Source organism: Coptis chinensis, chromosome 6, assembly GCF_015680905.1.
Source record: "Coptis chinensis isolate HL-2020 chromosome 6, ASM1568090v1, whole genome shotgun sequence".
In the NCBI taxonomy this organism is placed as follows: domain Eukaryota; kingdom Viridiplantae; phylum Streptophyta; class Magnoliopsida; order Ranunculales; family Ranunculaceae; genus Coptis; species Coptis chinensis.
Genome location: NC_141461.1, coordinates 97,747,266 through 97,772,201, shown reverse-complemented (window position 1 = coordinate 97,772,201; position 24,936 = coordinate 97,747,266). Strand labels below are relative to the sequence as shown.

The 24,936-nt window shown below is 36.6% G+C and overlaps 1 protein-coding gene across 3 annotated transcripts; it reads left to right on the top strand.

The window, feature by feature from the left end:
- Nucleotides 1-484: 484 nt before the first annotated feature.
- On the top strand, nucleotides 485-24,318 carry LOC147495927 (uncharacterized). 3 transcript variants are annotated; one of them, XM_086564713.1, is made up of 9 exons: nucleotides 485-1,665; nucleotides 1,939-1,988; nucleotides 3,885-3,922; nucleotides 4,089-4,148; nucleotides 5,440-5,488; nucleotides 5,584-5,693; nucleotides 6,270-6,364; nucleotides 23,195-23,401; nucleotides 23,536-24,318. In XM_086564713.1, exons 1-9 carry the CDS (start codon nucleotides 530-532, stop codon nucleotides 24,143-24,145), a joined length of 2,355 nt encoding a protein of 784 aa, XP_086420839.1. In that variant the 5' UTR covers nucleotides 485-529; the 3' UTR covers nucleotides 24,146-24,318. The 3 variants fall into 3 exon arrangements, with proteins under 3 accessions (XP_086420839.1, XP_086420840.1, XP_086420841.1); XM_086564714.1 differs by lacking the exon at nucleotides 23,195-23,401 and adding an exon at nucleotides 9,866-9,917 and having other exon boundaries at nucleotides 23,536-23,863; XM_086564715.1 differs by lacking the exons at nucleotides 23,195-23,401; nucleotides 23,536-24,318 and adding exons at nucleotides 9,866-9,917; nucleotides 10,032-10,243.
- Nucleotides 24,319-24,936: the final 618 nt, after the last annotated feature.

Below are 24,936 nucleotides of genomic sequence, written 5' to 3'. Positions count from 1 at the left end.
CAAGACAAGCCCGAAGCCCGATTGAATCCGAACCGATAAGATAAGGACTTAGACTTTAAATTTAGCCCGATAAGATTATTGGGCCAGGTCTGGACAAACCTATGTCCGATCCGATAATGGCCCGGCCCGAAATCTATAATAGTTTATGTGTTTTATATTTAATATTATTAATATATCTATTATATTTATTGAAAGTTGACATAGAAAATTGGAAGCCATATTGGTTAGTATTGTGCCTGCCACACAAGAGTTGTGGGTTCGACTCTTGCCACTTACAAATTTGATTAAATTTTAGACAAAAATAACAGTTCCCATGTATTGCGGGCCTGGACCTAGGTGTGTCCTGTTTAGGTCCGGCCCGTTGACAGCCCTACACAGCTCCCCACGAAGTCCAAAAGTGAAACTTAAAAATACCGACAAACTTAAATATATCGGTTGATGGAACACCGACATAGCGACATATAAAACGGGGGTCACCAAAACCAAAAAATTTAGAACCCTAGGCGATCAAATTCGTGAGTCTGAAAGGATGAATCCTGGTTACAGTGATCTCAAGAGGACGGAAGAGGAAGAAGACATTAGTCTGTGCTTTTGGGCCAGGAAGAGAAAGCATTACAGCTGGTATAAATTCAATCCCAAGAACGAAAGTAGTAGTCCACCTTGTTTAATATGTGATATTCCTCTTGAAAAATTGAAGCCTCAGTTTGGATGTACCGGGTTAGGTTCAAAAGTTTATGTCGTTGGCGGTATTGAATATAATTCCCCTCACAATTCCTTTTCATGCATTGTTCCCTCGTCTTATGTCTTTTCTATTGACACCTGTCGTCCTGGCAAGTTGGAAGATGAAATTCGGATGATTGGAGGCAAGATCAGCCCTACTTTAGCCGTTTTGGATGAAAAAATTTATGTTCTGGGATCTACCCACGATGAGGATCCCGTACCATGGGCCGAGGTTTTTGACCCCACTACAAACAGTTGGGATTTCTTGTCTTCTCCTTCGGCAGATGTTCTTAAAGACAATTCAATACCCACAAAACGCAAACATGTTGTTGATGAAAAGAATAACAAGATATATGCCTACTTTGGACTTGACCCCGGTGGTGTTTGCTCTTTTGATGTCACTACTAATACTTGGGAATATGGCCTGCACAAGGATATTACTCATAATAATTTTGCATGCCGAAATGGGAGACATGTCATTCTTGATGATGTTCTCTTCATGTTTTCTAAGAAGCACTTGTATGCCTACAAATTAGTCCAGGGAGCATTTCCTTCCACACTTGTCCAAGATCATTCTACCTCTGATGATGATAGTTCTGATTCTGAAGCAGACGATGAAGATTATGGTACCAACAATCAGAATAAGCAGAAATTGATCAAGGTCACTGGCCTAGAGGAGGCAGTTGAATCCATCTTAGCTGCGGATGATACACCTGCTTTTTGTGTTTACAAACATCGAGTTCCAGTGTTTCTCCTTCATTTAGGGAATCAAGACCTCTGCATGCTTTGGCATTCTTGTGGTGTTCAAGGAAGTGGCGGTATCAATGTTAATTGTGCAGTATTTCACATCCAGGAAAAACCAGATGGCAGCTTCCATGCCCATGTCCACCGGATCGATCATCACCCCCTCCGAGATGTCCTTCATATGAACGACTGCTTTACCCTGTAAGCACCTTTGACCCAGCTTGCTAGTTATTGTCCAAAAGAACGAAAATATGCATGCTGGCATCTATAGAGTATATATAATAAACCAAACTATTAGAAAGTTAAACGTGCTTTCTCATTCTCTCATCTTGATTGCACTAGGAGCAACCCCTTTGATGCTAACTGTATATATTTTCAGAGCTGAGACGGCTAACACAAACCAGTGGAGCACTTAGTTCCCAGTTTCTAAGTATTGCCAATTTTAATGTGTCCATTTTTCTACACTTTCTACAGGAAACAGTCACGACAGCACTCTTCAGCTTCTCCTGACTCTGTTCTTAAAGGTTTGTGCTCTACTACTCTGTTTCCTTGCTATCTTTTTTTCTTCACCTTTTCAAACATTTTTCTACTCGACACTGGGATGAACATTTTCGGTTTGCTTTTTCCTATCAAATACTGTGTCAAGTATATTTTTTTTTTTTTTTGCAAAATGTCATCTTGCTTGTTGACATTACTTGAGAGTCTTGTTGCCTATTTTCGTTTGTGAGGTATTATGGATCTTTCAGACTGATTATATATGGATAAGGGCCAGCCAACATTTCATGGATTCGTTCTTCCTTCCAGTTAGATCTGTGATGCAGATTATCTGAATTCTTTTTCAAGATACAAATTAATCAATTACGACATGACATAAGTTATATATGAAATTCTTGAGTAGTCCCAAGGGATCCCCTGTCCATATATCGAATAAGGAATCCCCTCTTAAAAGAATACCTTATAATCCACAAGGGATTTACCTGTCCATATATCCTTCCATCCGATCTTTCAGGTCTTACTTCACCTCGCCGGTTGTGTGCTGTTAAAGCCTATATGTGATGGATAGACTCGCGTATTCATGCCATATTTATTTACTTATACGTGAACACTTGTTGTTGTTGTTGTTGTTGTCGTCTTTTTTTTTTTGTTAAACTGTCCTCGCGTCTCCAATGGTTGTTCCTTCTTTTCCATTCTCTCAGCACTTTAGGACTTGAATATGGTAGAATTTGTTCATTTTTGTTTTCCCTTTTTTGGATTGAATCGGAAACGAAAATTTAATGAAAACAACGTGTAAATACCAAATTGTGAGTGGGCGAAGTTTCTTTCTCTGATTAACATATATATTATTGTAAACAAATATCTTGTATTGATATTTTAACATGGAAGAACACAAAGATTGATGGAAGAAACAAGTATATGAAATTTTAGTGACACGGTGTTGTGTATGTATCAATATGAATCAAGAACTAATTGATGTGTAAATCTAAAAATAATATTTTGAAGTAACCGCAAGTGTATCACTTGTGGACTAAATTCACACTTTGGTAGCACAAAATTGTAAAGGAACGAAGCCCCACTGCCACTTGACAAAAGCAAACAGAGTAGAGAAGTAGAAGAAATCAGGTTCATAATATTGTCAATTTCGATTTTTTTGTGAGATAGAAAACTTGCATATATAACTTCCCTGTGGTGGTTGGGCAGGAAATGGTGGATAAGTAGATACATTACTGGAGAAATATTTTGGTTTTGATGTTTGTTATTGGTGGTGATATCCCAAGGACAATTGTTTCTCTTGGAGTGTGATTAACTTTCTCTAAATATTCGAAGCCAATGGACAAAACTGAGCAACGGTATTTCTTTAAAATTCTATATAAACGGAAGAAGGAAGTGGAGTTAAGTTTATACTTTATATACTTATCAAATTTTGTATTTTTTAACTAAAAGTTGTTGTCCTTATGGTTGATACTTTTGAGTTTTATGCTTTGTTCTGATAACAGCAGTCTTGCCCTTTAAAACATGCTGTAATATTCCTGTAACTTGCAAGTGTAATTCACAATTGGGCATTTGGAGCTAGAATTGGTGGGCTGCGCATTTAATGCTCTTATCATACTGAACTCCACACGTGTAGCTCTAAAGTCTACACCTTTATTCAGCTTTCACATTTACGTGTACTGTTTTATTTCTAGCTTTGATTCCATGGCCCCTTGTTCTTTAAATCCATACTCCTGGTCCTATATAACTGACTATAATATACTAAAATGGTACATGTATAATACTTGTAAAATATTCTTTTCATAAAAGTTTATATTCTCTTTTTCGTATATACAATTGTGTATCACACGCAACGCTTGTGCAATGTTTGTGATGTTTAATAAAAAGGTGTTTTAACTTTTATGGTCCATTTGTGTTGCTTCTTGCTGCAGTTGAACAGGCAATGTCAAGGATTCATGTGATGTCACAGGTGCTTATGCTCAGAAAGATTTGGTTTTATTGTTATACACTGTTGAAGTTTTTCTTGGTGGTGTCACTGTTAATGTGAATTTGGGGCTTTTGCATTGGTGCTGATGCAAATCATGTCAGAAGTCCTAACTCCTAACTGTGTATTTGTTTCCATCTTTCCTGTGTAGGCTTCTAGGCATGCACGTCGATTATATGTTGGTGGCCTTCCTTCAGAGACAAGCAAAGAGGTGTTGTTATGCTATTTATTTAAGTTACTGCATCGTCAAACCTGTTCTTTCCTCGTATGAAGAGAATGTCCATTAACATAATAAACATTTACCCGTTGTATTAAAAACAGAGATGCCAATCAAAATCTTAAAAACAATTTTATTTCGAAGTATTATAAATCTTAAGAGTACAATATATTTCTTCAGAAGCTATTTATCTTAAACTGACAAATCATTATTTCTCGAGATGCATAAGTGATATAAAAATCGGCCCTAGATGACCTTTTGTCCCTAGGGTTTTAGGCAGTGCATCCCCGACTCCCCCTATGTCTCTAGTCATTTTTTAAATTGGCACCAACTGAGTGGTAAAAGAGCAGCAAGGACAAGCACGTGCACAAACTCGAAAAAAAAACAAGAACTCCACCACCCTATGGAAAGTCACCAAAGGGATACGAAGTTGTATCACCGAGAACAAACTCCTTCAAGAAGAAAAATATAACGACTTCATTGAAAATACTAGTTAATTTCCATTACAAGTCCTAGAGATATTATTAAATAAATAGAATATACAAGTCCATAGAGACAAGCTGCTAGAACTGATGCAAATTTTCCTGGTCAAAACTGAATAGATTGCTGGCAGAAGTTTTCAACCTACACACTTACGCAAGCCTTCCACATATATAACTTGACTGATTGTCTGGGCAATTGATCTAAAAAAAAATAGAGAATGGTAATGGTTATTGCTTATGCAAGTCTAGTCAGGTATGTGCTTAACACTCTACTGTCTGGGATCAGTGGAGCTTTGTCGCATTTCTTGTAGGCGTTGCTTATTTCAGCTTTTTATAGGTGGGATACTGTGCTTACTTTATAGGGAAGCACAACAATCTATCTTAATTAGTTTGCAGAATTAACAAGTCAATGTAGTTAATAGCACATCTCTCCAATGTGGATATTGCCCTTTCTATTTTCTTACTCTTGGAGAGGGAGAGAGAGAGAGTTGAGAGTTCTCCTTTTTTAAGCCATTTCTTCTCTTTTGGAATGCCTTTGTATTCTCTTTTGTTGCTTCTATTATTTGCTCAGTTTTTTTGTTTTCCTGCTTCTAGTTAATTTTATAATTTCCCTATATCAACTGAATGTTGAATTTTCTTCCAAAATGTCAAAGATACCATATGCATTATAGCTGAAATATGAAAGTGAAATCTAAAGAGAGAGTTATTGGTTTGCATATTGGCATTGTATTTATATGTATATATTGTTGGTATTTGCCTAATGTGTTACTTCATATGTCTAACTGTTGTATCACTTCAAACAGGCAATTGTTGAGTTGTTTAATTGTAAAGTAAAAGGCTCTTTCCATTCAGGTTGGTTCTCACTTTAAATATTTAAATATGTACTCATATTATTTTGGTTTCTCATTATGCAAGTTCACTTGTCGTTGTTGCATCTGTGTTTGTAGGTGTTGTACATGATGTCCACGTTAATCAAGAGGAGAGTTATGCTATTGTGGAATTTTTTTCTGTGGAAGAAGCAAGTCAAGCGATGAAACTAGGGACTATATATTTAGAGGTGCAATTTTGATCTTGTGTGCATTATCGTTTGCACAATATTAATTAATTATTTTCCTCATTGTATCGTATTATGCTTGCCTTTTATTCCGTCTTTTTTAGTGATGGAATTGTGGTAGCTTTAACAGCCTTAGAGATTATGAATTGTTTCAACTTTCAAATTGGTTTAAGTAGAAGCTTTCTATTAAATTTGAGGAGGATCCAACTCAACCAATTGGCATTGAATGTAGCAGTCCCAGGATTTTTTTACTATTATGCGAGGCTTTAGTCAATTGAGCACTCAATATGGAATTATAAAGTTCAACTGCCTCTTCACGTTTAGCGTATTTTGAGCCTAACGCGTGGACAAGTTTTAAATGGGTGACATGGAGTACTTGAGCCCTTTGGGCCAGAGGAATAGCCTTCTTTGATATCATATTAAATCTTAGGAGCATCCAATTGAAAACTAATTAGCAATGAGTTGAGAAGCCCTAGGAAGTTTATATTATTATGCAAGGCTTTTTAGACACTATAAATCTCAGCACTTTCCGCATTTTTCTCAGATACTTGATCAGTCTAATGCCTTTCATATAAACAGGGTGCGCAATTGGTGATTCGTAGGCCTAATGACTACAATGCTAGGTTGGACGCATACCATGTTCCTGACTTGCCTTCTAAGCCCCACTACCCACAGTAAGTTTCACTTCATTAGAATTTTTCAAGTTGTGTTTATCCGTGTGTTTGTATATTAGTGTTTATGTGCATAAGTGGCAGTGGTACAGTGGCGAAGCTTGTTTCTATATTTATATGCCTCAACTCCCTATTTTTATTTAAAGTACTTAGGCGCAGCAATGTTTGGTACATGCATTGCTTGGTCGTTGTGGTGGACACTTTTTACTTCAATCCCAGTATACTTTTTTATTTCTCTGATTTGTTTTACATATTATATTTAGAACAGTTTAGGTTAATAATTTTTTATTCTATGTTCTTTCGAAGAATGAAAGGCTAAACCCGTCGTCTCAAAAGAGTGTTCAGTGGTGCATGTTGTTGTACCAAACATTTAATATTCACACCTTACATCTAAATTAACCTATCCTGACTAACTATAATTATCGTAGAACTTAAGTTTTAAGCAAATTTGACTTTTGATATAGATTTGGAATTTTGTGAAGTGTAAATAAGGAAGAGGGTTCAAAGTATAAATGATAGAAAGTGTAAGTACATACTATATTGTTAATCTCCACTCACTCTTATATCTCGAGCTGTTAGAGCGGGCGTACTTTATGGATACTGAGAGGGGACCTTTCTTCGAATAGTTGGACAACAACTAAGAGCGAGAGGAATAGTAAATTTCAATATGTCACCCTTTGCTACACTGACGTTTCCTGCTTACAAAAAGTTCAAAATATGGGATTTGGTGGAGTTTTTCCCAGAATAAAGTAATAGTGATACCTAACTTGTGCTAGTGTACAACATCACCACTCTTAGGCTCCGAAGGGGATTATAAATGTTTGGGGTGCATCGGAAGAGCACTTCGCATCGGCACGAACAAGTTAGTATGAGAATCAAGTGGTTGTGCAACAATTGTTGATTTCGTTATTACATCTTGAATGGGATAAATGTGTCTGATTGACCCATGTATGGAGACCATTTGGCAACACTAATTTACACAAGATTAATACTACACAGTAACCATATAATGTTTCGGAGCTAAGGGTATGTTACATATCAGTTAGTAATCCTACTTTCACCAGGTTTCAGGGAATAAAGTTGCATCTCAATTTCGGTCTTAGTATTTATATTTATAGTAGGTTCATATGTTTACAATTTTTTGTTTTGAATTCTGGTGTTAGTATTTTATTTTTCCAAATTTTGGATTGATATTTTTAGGCTGTCTCCTAGTTGTAGTAGAACCTCTGCAGTGCAGTTAAAGGCGCTGGCACTCCCTAGGCTTTGGAGGTGAGCCTAGGTGAAGGGCCTAGGCGAGGTTAGGCGAGAGTTGAGGAATCGCGAAGCGCAAGGGGCTTGGGGTGAGCCTAGGCAAGCCTTTGATTGCATATATGTTAGACTTTAGAAAGGCAATTTTAGTTTTATAAGGCCGTTGGCCGCGCAAACATTCCTGTGGTGATACTTCGTGAATTAGAGTGATTAATGTCGAGTTATGAGGGTCTTATCCATGCTATTCATTTACTGAATTATGGTTGTTTCTTTGAAGTACGTTTTGATTCCGGACATAGCGTTTTTGTCATCAACTATAGAAAATTGATGGGGTTAGAAATCACATGTGTTTGGAAACCGAGCTAACTTGCTACCGTGGCACTGGTTGTCACCTAGCCACACAGTAAGTTGGTGTTTAGCTCAGTTGCACTGTATTTAAGTAATTTATTATAGTATTAATTGTGAGATCCTTAATGAATCAGATGGGACCACGTTTATGATTTTAAGTTAAACATTCTCTTAAAAGTTGCTTTTTGACCCAAAAGTAGATGGGAATCGGTTGGTGAGAGTTCAACAATCCATATTGTTTTGATAATCTTTAGAGATGAAGCAACTTTTGTTGGTTTATGGTGTTTCACTTGGAGTTCGCACAAGTCGTTTTCATTTTATTCAAATCAAGATAATAAGTAACATTGACACGGGTAAGCGTGCTAGGCTACACAGCATGTCCGGACTTAACGATTGATATGTAGGACACATGGACACGTAAGAAAAAAAAACAAACAATTACGATTCTTTAGTTACACATCTCTTCTTGCCTTTTTGGGCAAAGAGCTTCGTTACAAACAAGTAACTATGCTACTGCCATATGATGGAGTTGTACTATATTTTGCAGATTGTGTTCTTAGTCTTTTCAGGTTTAAAAGAAACACTTGTGAAAGCCTATGTGTAATGTGTCAGATTGACCAACGCAAGTGTCCAACATAGATCTTTTAGAATATGAAGTGTGTGTGTTACATAGATTTCAAACCCATCATCAAATCTCCACCCCCTGAAGCCTACTCTCTTCGGACTTGGAAAGGAGGCTGAGTAAAAAAACTGTTAATGGTGACCCGCCCCTCCCCATGACCCTATCTTTAGTATATGTTTCTCTTTTACTAAGAACAGTAAGTCTTATCTTTCCAAGTGTTTTACCTTCAATCTTTACATTTTTCAGCAAGGGGTCTGCTAGCCCTCTAATCTTGTTCTGACATCGCTGAAATGGTACTTGTTTTTCAAACAAAAGACGAGATAGCACAATTCACAGGACATAAAGGAGAAAATATATAACTGAAAATGGGGAGAAAGCATCTCTGGTCTCTGGTCTGTAGTCTCTAGTCTCCACTGGTGCTGCTTCTTCCTCATTTGAAAATTCTTAAAGAAATAGCAAAAAACAGATCCACTAATTATTAGGTTTGTCCCCATTCTAAATTTTGCCGATTTATACCAGTAATTTACTAGAAAAAAATTTCAACAACAGAAATTAACACTGGTAACTGGGTTGGACTTGCAAAGATACTGTTATATGTGATTTTCCAAAAATCGCTTGTAAATGATAGATCTTGGTCTTTATTTAGTAGAGATCTTGTTGTCTTTTTCAAATTTCACAATCACGTTCTTGTATTTTAAGTTGATAGATTTCTCCATGTGTTTTTCCCTCCTTTTATTGATATGAATTATTTTATTGTGGAACAACATATCAAACAAAACCAAAGCTCAACTTTAATTCACAATTTTATTAAGAACGTGTTATTTGCGGCTGATACACAGTTGATACTGTAAAGTGAAAATGTGATTAGGAGGTGAAAGATCTCAACTAAAAAAATCAACTTGGTTTAACAGATTGAAGAATAGCAGAGAGGAAAAGAACAAGGAGAGAAGACAGTCCTCTGTGTTGGTTGACTTGTGCTGATTTGTCGTTTTACTTTTTATAAACTTTCCTGGTTTTTCACTTTCTTGTGATTAGTGCTCCTTATCTAATGGTCCTTATGAGCTACTACAGGGATGTCATAAATGAGATCTTCGGACTTTTTCAACAAACGTTATGTGTTAAGAAGTGCTTTTAATGTAGATAATGAGTAATATGTGACTGTATATATTTTAATATAATATGGCGTTTCCAGAAAAGACAATGGTGGGAGGGAGAGTGAGAGTGAGAGTGAGTGAGTGAGTGAGCATTGTTATGTCTCTCTTACATTGATTTCTTTTTTATTGCAGTTCTGTTAAGACTGGAGTCGAGGATACCTGGTTTGAAGGGCAGCCACAACAGGTACATTCAAGTCCTTGTTGCATTTCCTACCTTTGAAATTTGTGTTGTTGCGGGTAGGGTACCCCCTTGTTTTTTGCTACAAGGCTCCAATAAACACATTGTAACTGGGTGCAGGGATTGTAGCTGCCAAAACCAGTGTTCGTTTGATTGGTGTGATGCACGTAGCTGGGATTGAGTCGAGACTGTATGTAATTATTTTGTTTGCGAGTTAGCAATTTATTCCTCTATATATATTTGTACTGCGCTTTCTGTGTATGTGTTATGTATTGAAATGATACGCTGCAAAAATTGGATGGCAATATTGAGTTGTCAGTTTGTTATTGAGTTATTCTGCAAATGATCTTTTACTACTTCGACTAGTCATGTCCAGTTCCATGTGCACAAATGTTAATTTACCAACTTTAAAAAAAAAAAATTGCTTGCTTTAGTTTTGGTAACTTCTCTATCAACTTAAGGGGGTCGAAAGGTAATGTCCTTTATTTGTCTTGTAAACAGGAGATTTTAGTGCTACTAAGCTAATTGGCCCTTTATGACGAAATTTGCGTTGACACGTACGCAAACGAAAGGGTGATGGGGGATTTTAATAACTTAAGAAGTCAGGCAGAAAAGAGAGGTGGCCGGCCATTTAAATATGCACTGGCTATGCCTTTTTTAAGATATGATTGCCGCTTGTGAATTGATTCATTTGGGCTTCCTTGGTATCATTTTTACAAATTACATGGATAAATAAACAATTTTGGAGACGAAAGGCGAAAGCTCTTGGGCGGTAGGGGTGATAAAAGGGCCGGGCCGGGCTAGCCCGCCCCTCAAACCATAAAAGCCCTCGTGATTGAGGGCCGGGTCAGCCTGCCCCTATTTTGTATTGAAAAACTTGCAGAGTACAAAGACGCGTAAGGAGATCTAACCCAAGGCATAATCAACCCGGGATCACCGTAATATCCCGAGAGCAGATTTCAGTGCACCAGAAAAAGACAAACGACAAACATGTGGTATACTTTTCACAGTACGAAAAGGTATACGGAATGCACTATCAAGTAACGTCTCGTCAAGATGCGAAACATTACCAACTTGATTAGGGGTATCACCGTTACCCCTGTGTGCCATGAGTGTAAGATCCATAGTGTTGGGCTTAGAGGGCGGCTGTGGTATGCCCACCATAACACATGCGGGTTCTCCATTCTCCATCTAAGCAGGCAGTTCTATGATATCATCTGGATGACGACATGATATCCCAAGTGCATGGATGCAAAGACCAATGCCACAAAAACTCATTTGTCTAATGACCTTAAGGAGTTCTCTAGTGACAAATACAATTCACGATCATCCTTAATTTCATCTCGTACTCTATCGATACTCAACTGGTAATCCAAATGTTGTTTATCGAAATGCGTGAAAATATAGGGAACAGTAAACCTATTACCGTTTACTCTATTGGTGCATCCATGACGATCCCGGAAAGAACAATGGACACGTTTCTTAGGGGGGGCACAGACCCCTGAAGAAGTTACTGAGAGGGCGAGACCTTTCTTCCCTCTCATAGCCAAAACCCGCAGCCAGGTCAACAAACCCCAAACCAAACGGTAAGCACGAGAAGTGCAAATACCGGGTTTCTCGGGGGGAAGAAGATTTGGGATTTTATTTTTTATTTTTTATTATTTTTATTATCATACTTTGATTATGTATATCAATTTTAACTAAGTATACAAAGCTAATTTTTATGCCTTTAGAAAAAAATAATAATAGATAGAGATGGTGGAAGAGATGATATTCTTAAAACATCTACATTTTTCATACTTAACTATGTTGTTACTTGTTAGGTTTGATTTGCTTTTATGTATGACTTATATACATATCATTAAATCAATTACAAAAAGCGCATATGCTATATTATATTCTAATTTATCTCCTATTGAAAACTAATTTAGTAATTTTTTTTTATACAACTTAGATAATTAGAGTATAATACATATATATAATATAAAATAACAAGAAAACGTATGAGGGCCAAGTGAGGGCTGGTGAGGGCTTCATGAGGGCCGGGCTCATGCTTCAAAACCTAGACCCTAGCCCGCCCCTTATAAGCATGAGGGCCAGGCCGGCTCGCCCTTCAAATCTGTGAGGGCTAATTTTTGAGGGCTTGAACATGCAATTTTGAGGGGCGGGTTGAGGGCGTGAGGGCCAAATTATCACCCCTAATAGGCGGCCACTGCGAATGTCTCTGAAGCCTTAAATTTTATCATCACAGACTAGCTCTAGTTACATACAGATAAAAAAAATTTGGGAGACAAATAAACAATTTTATCATTTGTTTGTTTGCTCGAAAAACTAAGTTTTTTTCGTTTTTTTTTTTCGCGATAAAACATTCCATTTCATTGAATATAAAAAACAGGTCCAATACATGTGTTAAGAGCATTTGGTCGTGATACTGGAAGACCATCTGCTCTTAAAGCCCATTTAGCAACCTCAGCAGAGCATCCTTGCTGTTGTTCCTGCTAATCCACTTAAAATTAACTTGAAGTCTAGATAAAATGCTTATTACAAAATCTCTCAGAGCTTATAGATTCCAACTACAGGAAGAGGTTGGGTCTATTAGAGCTTCTATGATAGTTGGGTTGTCCCCCTTGATTGTTGTAGATGCTTGACCAAGTCTGGCTGCTAGGATTGCTGCTACTTCTACTGCCTTTAGTTCTGCTTCATCCACATTGAAAGCCTTGAATCTCCTATAAGCTATCCCCCCAATGCATCCTTCAGCGTCCCACGAGGCAGCTCCAGCAGCTGCATTCCCAGTTGCCCTGTTATAGGCAGCATCAAAACAAATATAAGAGCCAGTAGCTATTATATTACTATTACTACCGCTAGTATTATTTGCATTACTATGGTTATTATTGCCTAGTAGTACTACTTCCCAGAATATGATTCTGTCCTGGTATTTTAGCAGCCCTACGAGGTGTTATAGATGTGGAAAAGTTGTTAGAAACTCCCTGATCCTAGTCCTGTCCAGGGTTCCTTTGCTTTAAAGCTTCCAGCTTCTTTTCCATAGAGAGTACGTAGTACTCAGAAGCCTCTCTCTATTGGGTTGTGCTCTTTCAAACTTTATGCTGTTCCTTAGCATCAAGATATTATAAAGTAGTATACAAGCATACATTCCTAAGTCTGCCACCCCTTCTCTGCATTCACATTCCATTGCATAATCTCATTAACCCAGTCAAGAGTGTTCCATTGGCTATAACCATGGTCATGGTGGTGGATGAGGGTGGGGCTAGGCGCGTGTTGCACGAGAAGTGCAGCGCTGGGGAAGAAGAGAGCGCTGGGATTTTATTTATTTTTTATTTTTTATTTTTTATTATTTTTATTATCATACTTTGATTATGTATATCAATTTTAACTAAGTATACAAAACTAATTTTTATGCCTTTAGAAAAAAATAATAATAGATAGAGAAAAAATAATAATAGATAGAGATGGGGGAAGAGATGATATTCTTAAAACATCTACATTTTTCATACTTAACTATGTTGTTACTTGTTAGGTTTGATTTGCTTTTATGTATGACTTATATACATATCATTAAATCAATTACAAAAAGCGCATATGTTATATTATATTCTAATTTATTTCCTATTGAAAACTAATTTAGCAATTTTTTTTTATATAACTTAGATAATTAGAGTATAATACATATATATAATATAAAATAACAAGAAAACGTATGAGGGCCAAGTGAGGGCTGGTGAGGGCTTAATGAGGGCCGGGCTCATGTTTCAGAACCTAGACCCTAGCCCGTCCCTTATAAGCATGAGGGCCGGGCCGACTCGCCCCTCAAATCTGTGAGGGCCAACTTTTGAGGGCTTGAACATGCAATTTTGAGGGGCGGGTTGAGGGCGTGAGGGCCAAATTATCACCCCCCTATTAGGCGGCCACTGGAATGTCTCTGAAGCCTTAAATTTTATCATCACAGACTAGCTCTAGTTACATACAGATAAAAAATTTGGGAGACAAATAAACAATTTTATCAATTGTTTGTTTGCTCGAAAAACTAAGTTTTTTTCATTTTTTTTTTCGCGATAAAACATTCCATTTCATTGAATATCAAAGACAGGTCCAATACGTCTGTTAAGAGCATTTGGTCGTGATACTGGAAGACCATCTGCTCTTAAAGCCCATTTAGCAACCTCAGCAGAGCATCCTTGTTGTTGTTCCTGCTAATCTACTTAAAATTAACTTGAAGTCTAGATGAAATGCTTATTACAAAATCTCTCAGAGCTTATAGATTCCAACTACAGGAAGAGGTTGGGTCTATTAGAGCTTCTATGATAGTTGGGTTTGTCCCCCTTGATTGTTGTAGATGCTTGACCAAGTCTGGCTGCTAGGATTGCTGCTACTTCTGCTGCCTTTAGTTCTGCTTCATCCACATTGAAAGCCTTGAATCTCCTATAAGCTATCCCCCCAATGCATCCTTCAGCGTCCCACGAGAGACAGCTCCAGCAGCTGCATTCCCAGTTGCCCTGTTATAGGCAGCATCAAAACAAATATAAGAACCAGTAGCTATTATATTACTATTACTACTGCTAGTATTATTTGCATTACTATGGTTATTATGCCTAGCAGTACTACTTCCCAGAATATGATTTGTCCTGGTATTTTAGCAGCCCTACGAGGTGTTATAGAGGTGGAAAAGTTGTTAGAAACTCCCTGATCCTGGTCCTGTCCAGGGTTCCTTTGCTTGAAAGCTTCCAGCTTCTTTTCCATTGTCCTGATCCTGATCCTGATCCTGGTCCTGTCCAGGGTTATTATGCCTAGTAGTACTCAGAAGCCTGTCTCTATTGGGTTGTGCCTTTTCAAACTTTATGCTGTTCCTTAGCATCAAGATATTATAAAGTAGTATACAAGCATACATTCCTAAGTCTGCCACCCCTTCTTTGCATTCAATTGCATAATCTCATTAACCCAGTCAAGAGTGTTCCATTGGCTATAACAGTCAGTTCTCAAAGCCAATTGTGAAGTGATTAAGTGAACCTGTGAACCAAATCCCTCGAATCCATTCACAGGAGAAAAAAATATGTAGTGTTGACTCCTCAGCATTATCACAGAAAGGGCATTTGAAGTCTTTCTTCATTCCCTTTGTTTTAAGGATATCCCCAGTGGCTAGGCCTCCTTGAGACACCTTCCACATGAACAATTCGCAATGTGCAGCCAGCTTAGCTTTCCATATTCTTTTAATAGTCAGGTAGTTATGATCGAAACTGTTGAAAAAATTGTACGGCATTTGTCAGAAGGGATCAAAAAACATGTACAGTTGTAGTGCTCACTTGTATATTCAAGATAGATACATGGAATTCAGAATTCAAGATAGATACATGGAAATGAATAGACCACGATTGTACAGTAATTGTCAGTCTAATACTCTAATCACACGCGTTCTTATAATTGAAATTCAATGCCCACTAAAATGCTGACATATAGCAGATATCGACTTGTGCATCGAGATATTACACTTTACAAAGGCTATAATAGATGCCAACAACATTTCGACGGTAAAAATGCAGACACATGATATATTGGACGTCCATATCGAAAATTGGCCTATTCTTTTAACTTTTGTGCATTTGGTGGCATGATACTATGATTCTACAAGTTGCTGGAGGAAAGGAAGCCACTTTGAATTGATATAAATTCCGTATCTTGGTTCTTTTCTCATCCTGTGTTTGCAAATGCGAAGTGTATAAATTGTTTGTGGGTCTAGAGTCTAGACTCTAGAAACAACGTAAATGTTCATAAATTGATTTTGTTGGTTTAAAAGCACCAAACACAGAAGCTGAAATGCAGCAATTTCAACTTCCACATGGGACACTGGAGCCTGTAGGAACTGTTCGTGGGACAAACAACAAATATATTGAAGTTTCAAAGTTCATGTCCCAATGTCCCATACTAAGGGTAATCACATGGCCATGGTTTGAAGCTTCTAGCATGTGTACGTCTGTGGAACATTTGTAGAACCTACTCCTTTAAACACCATTAATTACACCACCTATAAGCCAGTACATGATTTTATGGATATGGCAGGTTTAGAAATTACTTCCCATGGAATTTTATTCTGCCCATACTGCAAACCTTTACTGTACACCTTATGGTCTCATGCTGCTATGGACCTTTGGTATCTTCTCCTGAGGCTAATTTGCTCGACTCCGTCTGGAAGAGTATGTTACTTTAGCCAATGAAAGCTATTCTATGCTCTTAATGCAAGACTTCACTACACTTGACATGTAGACATTTTCTTCTTTTCGTCGTAATCTATCTGATATAATTCATGTAATATAGGGCACTTGAAATTGTCTAGTATAAAGGTTGTTTGGGCTGTAGTTATTATTTGGTAAATGGTAAACATTCATATTTTTGGTACGTAGTAAAGGAGATTCTAGTGAGTAGTGAGGTAGTCTACTCAACTACTGATAGTAAATTAGTTTTTGAGCCCGTTTAACGAACGGGACCGTTTTCATACAATTTGATTTGATTATTTTTAATATTTTTTGAATTATTATGTATCAAAAAAAAAAATTTTTAACTATAGAATACTGTAATGATTCGTAGAAAGGGTGTTGAGGCATAATAATATAGTATTAATAAAAGGAAAATTAGCTCAACAAACATAATTAATTTGATTTATGACCAAACCACTGATAAATCTTAAAATTTAAAAGTAGAATCTATCTTTCTTTCATGCACAAATTCAAATTGGAAAAGTCATTGAACTCTTAACATTTAACTGTCGACGACACTTTTTAATTGATTATATTTTGACAACCAGTCATTTTTTTCCCCCTAATTTATGAATAGTATTGTGAATTATGTACACCCATCCTCATACATGTAAGGGTGAATATTGGTAGTAATAACTAATCAAAATTTTGTGTATAGCTAACATTTATATAGGCGCCTTTTAATATTACCCAAGCGGTTAAATCACTTTATCTAGGATGAACAATATGTTATTCGAAATATAAATCAAAATCTGTAAATAATTTTAAAAAGTGTATATATAAACTAAGATTGCCCGTTTGATCATTATTCGGCTTAGTAAAATATTTGATTTATGTTAAATTTTTGCTTAATAGTAATACCATCTAATCATTTTTTTTTTTCTTTTTTTGATAGTGCTATGTTTGTTATGAAAACGTTGATGCGCTGACTAATTGAGAAGCCTAAGCTAACCAACAGCATGTGTTGTTTCTATTTGTTGTGATGTTTGCTTGAAAGACTTGCAACCAAAACTTGAAAGTCAAAAAAACGAATAATGACAACTTATAGTGTGACTCAATAAATGGTGCTCACGTTTGCTACCAACATCAGTTTCGGTTTCATGCTTACTGTAAGTGAAAAGTGTTACACAAATATATACTTAGTCACCTTGCATAGTTTTCTTTTTGGTCATTACGATCCAGAGTTGCACATTCTTTTTAGCATTAGTGCTCCATATATTGAACCTCCTCTGAGCTTTATACCTTAGTAGCTTAATTGGTTTACTGAACAGGTGACGTTTATGCAGTTGAGAAAATTGAAAAATAAATTAGGCAGTAAAAGATTTTAAATTTTTATAACTGAATAGTTTTTGGGTTATACATGAAGTTGTTTATTTTCTGGTCTTAGTGTGCATCCCCTCCCTCATGATCATATACTCATACAAAATGTTTGTAAGGATTTTCAATAGGTAATATACAGGTGGATCCAACAAACATTTCACTACATGAAAAAAAAAAAGTAAAAAAAGAATGAAATCCAATGAATATTAATAGATCTCCTACTTCTAAGAGTATAGGAATTAGTAATTGAAACAAACAAATACCAAAAACCAAAAGTACAACACCAAAGATATATTGTAGTATTGTGAAGGATTCTTGTAAAGACTTGTAAGAGACCAATGCCTATACTATGAAGGACCAATGATGCTTATCAGCTTCCGTATTTGTGTTGTGACTTACAGTGAGCTTCTGTCACACAATGATAAGTATGAATTTGGTCATCACACTTGTTAGAGCCATCTGATTACAACCTCCAAGCCTCTATTCAGCCTTTTGGTTAGCAGATTGAGCACTGTTTGAGTCTTTTTCAAACTTGCTTAAAAGATTATCAGGAAAAATGATGCTTCAAAAAATAGAAATTGAAAGAACAATTCCTTCAAACAAAAGGTAAAATAGAACATGCTTCGAAAGGTTTGCCAGCCATGGCGTAAAAGGATATAATGACGTTTCGATTCCTCAATGGCTATGTACATTAAATTAAACCTATGTGTAAGTTTGGTTACATCTTTGAAGCATGTAGCTTAGCTTCAGAATGTTAAGGAATTTTTCCATTTATACGCCATGGTAGCCCACTAAAAACATATCCTGGCCATAGAATATGCTATCAAAGAACTCAAAATTGAACTTTTGACACTACAGTAATTGATCTTAGTTAATGCTAAGAATTACAACTTATCGATGTGGTGCAGTAGTGAAATTCCCAAATTCCAACATGGTGAGGCAACTCCATACTTATTTATGTTAAGGTGCAGTAGCGAAACTAATACTGCATGTAACTGAATAAACTGTAAGACAAACTTATGGGCACAATTGAGAGTTATCAAACCTGTAAAGAAATCAGATCATTCAAACTTCAAAGTCATCCTTCCTGTTTTCCATGACTTGGGCACGATCAACTATGCAAGACCTATCTCCATCCAGCTCAAACACTCTATCCTGGGCTTCAACATTTGAGGCGGGACCTGAAAAAAGAAACCGCGGTTCCAAGAAGTTTAGAACTACTTGTTTGCTTCTTCCCACTACACTGGATTGTATAAAATTTGAGGTGAGGTGATTGGAAAGTAACAATATGGTGTGCCTAAGAAATGGTGGGAAATATTAACGAAAGCTTCCGCACATGGATGATGAATCTAATTGCCAAGCCAGATTATTTCACTTTATATTTTCACAATGTTACTGTACTACTCAATAATAATTTTCTACACCTGCAAAAGAAAGGCAATAATATTTGCATACCAAGACGTCAACTTCCAATTGAACTCTTTCCCAATTTTGCACACACACAATTGAAGAATATAGTCCAGAATCAAGTTTACATACTAAAATTTCCAAGACACACATTATATTATTTGCATGGAATGTATATGAATAAAGTCATCATGCAAGCTAATCAACTGTAAATTAAAGTACCGCTCGCCATGCTCTAATACCATTTATCTTGTCCAAATGTGTAGTCATATAAAAAATTGTACGTATGTTATTCTCTTAGAGCGATACATTAATTAGACAACATAATAATTAAGTGTCATAGCGCATAGGTAAGAAGCAAAATAGTGGATTCTACCTAAAGAAGTCTAGGTAGGTAAGTCTCCCATCTTTTGGGTTTGAGGCGACATTGTATTATGGTGTACTGGTTCTATTCTTTCGGTGTATGGTTCCTGCTAGCAATTCAGAGAATAGTGGATGTGAATGTGGTACATATATGCAAAACTTGGTTGCCTTTAGAGTCATATAAAATGAGAATAAAAAGGATTAAGACCTATTAGGTTTCTCTAATACAATTATATAATGCTTATCGAAGCACAGTAGCAAATGAAAACTTCATTGACTAAAGGAAATTAACTATAAGAGCTCATCACTTTTGAGGAAACAATCATGCGTTCGGCACATCAAGAAGAATATTATAAAAATGATTTTGTGCAGTACAATAAAAACAAAACATGCAACACTAAAAGGCCAGATATACATAAAACTTTAGTTTATCCAACTTCATCAAGCATCAGATATATTTATGTAAATATTATGAAACTGTTTAACGCAAATATACAATGAGAATATACAATGAGAATATCCAACTTCATTACACTCTTTAACGCACGTACACAACATAATATTTTGATTTTGATGGCAAGCGACAACGTACCATTTCATCAAAAGATAACTGGACCGTGCTAAAACTATTAAAAACCCCAAGTAATTTATATTAACCCCTGGAGATACAGATAAATAATTCGATGACGCTTATGGTGCCAAATTGACAATTTAAAATAGCACACAAAGCTCAATATAAATCAATGTAGAAAAAAATATATCATTTAGATTGGATTCAATTTAAAAAACGATTTCAAGGTGAAAAGTAATTAACCTACGAATATTAGTAGAATGAGCAAAGCTAAGCTAAGCTCGCACTTTGCATTTGCCTTGGTTTCAGAATTAGTAGAATATTGTACATTTTCTTGATTCCAATGTATAAGACAATCATTAAAGGTAAATATTTGGTTCCAAAATAGGCGAACTAGGTCCTTTAGTTTTTGAACTGCCGTGGTGGTACCAATCCCCCGGCAATTCTAGGCATGTATCGTCATGGGGACGAAGGCGACTGTGAAAGGACAGCCACCGCGAACCCTGGAGGAGAAGTATACAGAAAACATGCTTATTACAAGTAGGAAGATCCTTTCAAGGAATTTAAACCTTTGTACCATATATGTAGAATGTATATGACATGATTTGATCAGATGGTGAATTTTAACTAACTTAAATACCCTGCACATTTTAATATACATTTTCTTTACGGTGGGTTGCAAGTGAATAAGTATTTGGTTCTAATATCTTGAGGCCTCGTTCTTGTGAGTGAATAGGTATGTTATAGTACCAATGCTCCAAAGTGGGAAGTTACAGTTCTGTCTAGTCGTTCCACTTTGCAAGCCAATTAGGAGTAGCCAAAGCTCTGTCAAGTCGTTCCAAAATATGATCACTAGGTCTTATGTTATTACTCCAGGTGTATTTTGGGCCTCTAAAGCCGAAATCCACAAGACCTAGATCATTAATCAAACTATTAAACTCATACATGCTTTTTGTAATCCTGCTTCTACCTCTAATCTTTTCATCTAAGCTGGAAATCGCATTAAAATCTCCAAACAGACACCAGGGGCCAGGAAGTAGAGGGGCAAAATCCCTCAACTCATTGCAAACTTCATTTCTATTATGGGCTACAGGTTCACCATAAATAAACGAGAAAAACCAGGGTTCTGTATGAAAATAACTTGAAAATTTACCTGTCACTTGGTTTCGTGATGCCCCAAGAATCTCCAGGCCCACCCTTTCCTTCCAGAGGACTGCCAAACTGCCACTGAGTCCTATAGATGGTACTGCAAAGTGTCCACTGAACTTGAGTTGCTTACTAAGAATGCCAATACTTTCCTTACATGCTTTTGTTTTCGAGTGACATACTATATCTACATCAAACTTCCCGATTAATTAGGTCATTTAGTTTTTGAACTGCCTTGGTGGTACCAATCCCCCGGCAATTCCAGGCATGTATCGTCATGGGGACGAAGGCGACTGTGAAAGGACAGCCACCGCGAACCCTGGAGGAGAAGTATACATAAAACATGCTTATTCCAAGTAGTAAGATCCTTTCAAGGAATTTAAACCTTTGTACGATATATGTAAAATGTATATGACATGATTTGGTCATATGGTGAATTTTAACTAACTTAAATATCCGGCACATTTTAATATACATTTTCTTTACCATGGGTTGCAAGTGAATAAGTATTTGGTCTAATATCTTGAGGCCTCGTTCTTGTGAGTGAATAGGTATGTTCCAGTACCAATGCTCCAAAGTAACTTATTTAGGGTTCCTGATGACGTTCGAGCACCACTTGGACTTCACTATTCACCAACATCACAATATGTATAACATTATGTTTAGACAAAAAATACGTCCAATTTACTAAAGAAACATGAGTTTTTTTTTGCTCTTTTTATTTCTAGAGTTTATGTGGAAATTGAAACACCCCCATAATTTCAAACGAAATAAAATCATTATGAAGTAAACACCCTTGAACCAACCAAAATTATAATAGTATGAAGATACTAATTTCGAACAAATAAGATAAAAATAAAGTACCTTCAAACCAAGCAAAACCGGGACAGTATCGATATGTTAAATTCACATCAATAACTAATAAAATATAAAACATACTTTGAAGCAAGAAAAATAGAAGCAGAATCAACGCAAGCAAAATCTAAGCAAGAGAAATGAAAAACCATAAATTAAGAGAGATGAAAAACAATTTGTTAACAATTAATTGAGAGATGAGTGAAGTATTCTAGTTACCCTACTTTAGAATATTGCACAACGACAATGAGAAAAGAGTGTGTACTGGCCAGTGAGGGAGAGAGGAGAGAAAGGGACATTCAGTTTCCTCATATGAGCGGCGATTTTGAGGTTTCCAAAAAGATCCAAAATAACGATAGAGCGCGATTTTTGGTATCCAAATTTCGCCAAATTTTCGGGTTGCTTTGGTTTCCCTCTTTCGCAAAATTTTGAAATTTGTATTGATAGTATGACTTATGAAATTTGACTAAACTGATTTTGTCAACCTTACTCGATTTGGGTCAAAGTCAAACATGGTCATTTCCAGAATTCTTCTTGTCAATTCTCTGTTCCTTAAGACAGATCATGTTTATATTCATGGCCTTCTCTCTCTGTTTTTCTTTATAAGTGATTTTCTGCTCCAATAGTTGTCTTGAACTCTTGATCTTTTCATTCTGGGTTTCCCACATTGTAGTCTGTATTTATTTCTTGTTTGACTTTCTAGACGATTAGAGTTGTTCTCACTTCAGTATTCATTGCATTTCAGATATGTGATTTTTATGAAGTTATCAGGAAAAATAAATAAATAATATATGGACATGCATGTTAAATGCCATACAATATAAGGTAAACAGTTGTGAGAAGGATCAATTAAGTAATAGTCACTTGCTCCCGAAACTCTATTTCAGTGAACTAGATCCAATTATTGGAGACTTGGGAGTGTAAGTAACCCTGGGAGAACAAAGGTATAAGTCCTACAACTTCATGGTTCATCCTAAACTCGTGAGCTAAAATTTTCTCACACATATCATTCTGAAGCACCAAGGTTCATCCCTTGGCTTGAACATGTAATTCCAAAAGTTTGTTAGCTTCCCCTCAGAGGCTTGAGGATCATGATGGTTTTATATCCTACGTACAGTCCTTAGTTAGCTGTATTTCCTACGGATGTAGTTATCCTATTCGATTGGTTCATATTATGAAAATTAAAGGGGTGGGTTGATTGGATTTTACATGTCATTAGGAGTTTAGGACAAGACTAAAATAACTGGTGGTACGGTATTTATTCGAAATTGCATCTACCGATTTTTACCAACTTTTTCAAGTTTTTGCTTTGCTATGACGATATATCTGATACTATTTCATATTCTCGTCAACTTCAGCACAAGTTGTGTCTCAATTCTCAAACCCCAAAAGAGCACAAAAGGGTTTAAGGGCCATACAGAGAAAATGGTATTCTGGAAAGTAACACTAACACCTCTGAAGAATCACATTGCAAGAGCAAGTTCAGCAACGCGTCCTTCTCAACTCATCCCAGCCTCATTTCGACAATTTTGCAGTAGCAAGCCATCTGGAAAGCGATTTCCAAGGTAAACAGACTCAACTTCTTATTTCTAGTGTTTAGCTTGAATGAGTTTTTAATTTTCCATTTCATTGCTTCAAAGAAGTTGTGTTTTGAAAGTTTTTTATAATATTCCCCACTGGCACTTTCTTCATTTCCCAGAATTTTCAGTAAAGAGCTCAAACTTAGAGAAGGTTCAAGTGAGGGGAAAGTTTTATATCCAGACATGGTAGACATAGAGAAGGTTGGAATGTTCTTTGAGCTCTTTAAGCTCAAATGTCTTAAGAATGGGGCGAAACGAATCAATGCCGTGTACTATGGAGTTAGTGTTGTGACCCACGGCAACAAAAACACAGTTGAAGAAGAGGTTGAAATGTTGAACAAGGAGGTTGCGTTTAAAGATGCTGTTCGGAAAGTTATTTTCAAGGTGTTTACTGGTGTGGAGAAGTGTCCGTTAGGGGAAGAGCCAACTGTCAAATGGATTTTGGAAGATAGAATCGAATCGGAAGATGAAATGGCGTGGGATGTTGTTGTGTCCGTGGACTGCATCAATGGTATAACTAAAGAAGAAATGGTCATGATCAGCCAGAAGGTTATTAAAAAACTCGCCTGGATTGTTATTACAAATACGGAAGGGGGTGATCTACAACTACAAGGTTTTAATCTTTGTCAGGGTAGTTTCATTTGTTCAGTTGTTCCTCGGTCGTTTTTTGGAATCCAGTCTGATTATCCTGTTGGTTGTACTCTGTTTTGGGAGCCATATAAGCCTTAGATTTTATGAGTTGGCCGGATTTAAAATGCATTATCTGTGGGGATATGATGTAATCGTCAAGTTTGTGACAAACTGTATTTTGGTCTTTGATTTGGGAACTTTGTTGTATTGATCCATACAATGATGAATTTGGTAAATCCGTAAATGGCATACAGTCCAAGTTTACTGCTTTATAACATGCCTTTAAACATCTCTTCCTGGGAATTTCTTGAGCCAATGTGACTGGCTTAGGTCAATCGTATTTCATATAGAATACAATCTACCTAGAGTTGACTTTGCACTATGGGTAATTATTATTACTGCTGTGTCCATGACCTTCGTGCTGTAGACAGCTTAAGGATGTTGTATGTCTTAATCACCAGATAGAACAGTAGGGTAAAGAGTTTAAATGCATCAACTTATCAGAAATCGTTTTGAGAGAAAAATAAATAAGTGGCCTCAGCTCTTTCGTACTATTGAGTACGTAATATCTTTTCGTTTTAATGTCATGGTGGCCGGAAAGCTACCTAGGGACCTCTCCCAGGATGTTCCTGACGAACATGAGTGTGAGAGATGGTACTCTTATCCATCCATCTGAATGAGCTGAAGTCTGTGCATGAAGTCACGAATACTGGCTCACTGGGGATAAAGCCCAGTGCTATTGGATATAGTATCTTTAGTATGTACCATTGGTAGATCAATGAGCGACCAAGTGATGATTAAAGAGGAAAAGTCATCCTTCCTTTCTTCATGGTGTGAGCAGAGTTACAGGGGTTGTATATCTTAGTAGTAAATCATTAGAACGATACACA

Excerpts from the sequence above, each read along its gene's own strand:
- LOC147495927 (XM_086564713.1), top strand. The coding sequence starts at position 530 with ATGAATCCTGGTTACAGTGATCTCAAGAGGACGGAAGAGGAAGAAGAC. Across the intron at positions 1,989-3,884 it reads TCCTGACTCTGTTCTTAAAG|TTGAACAGGCAATGTCAAGG; the intron begins GTTTGTGCTCTA and ends TTCTTGCTGCAG. Across the intron at positions 3,923-4,088 it reads GGATTCATGTGATGTCACAG|GCTTCTAGGCATGCACGTCG; the intron begins GTGCTTATGCTC and ends TTTCCTGTGTAG.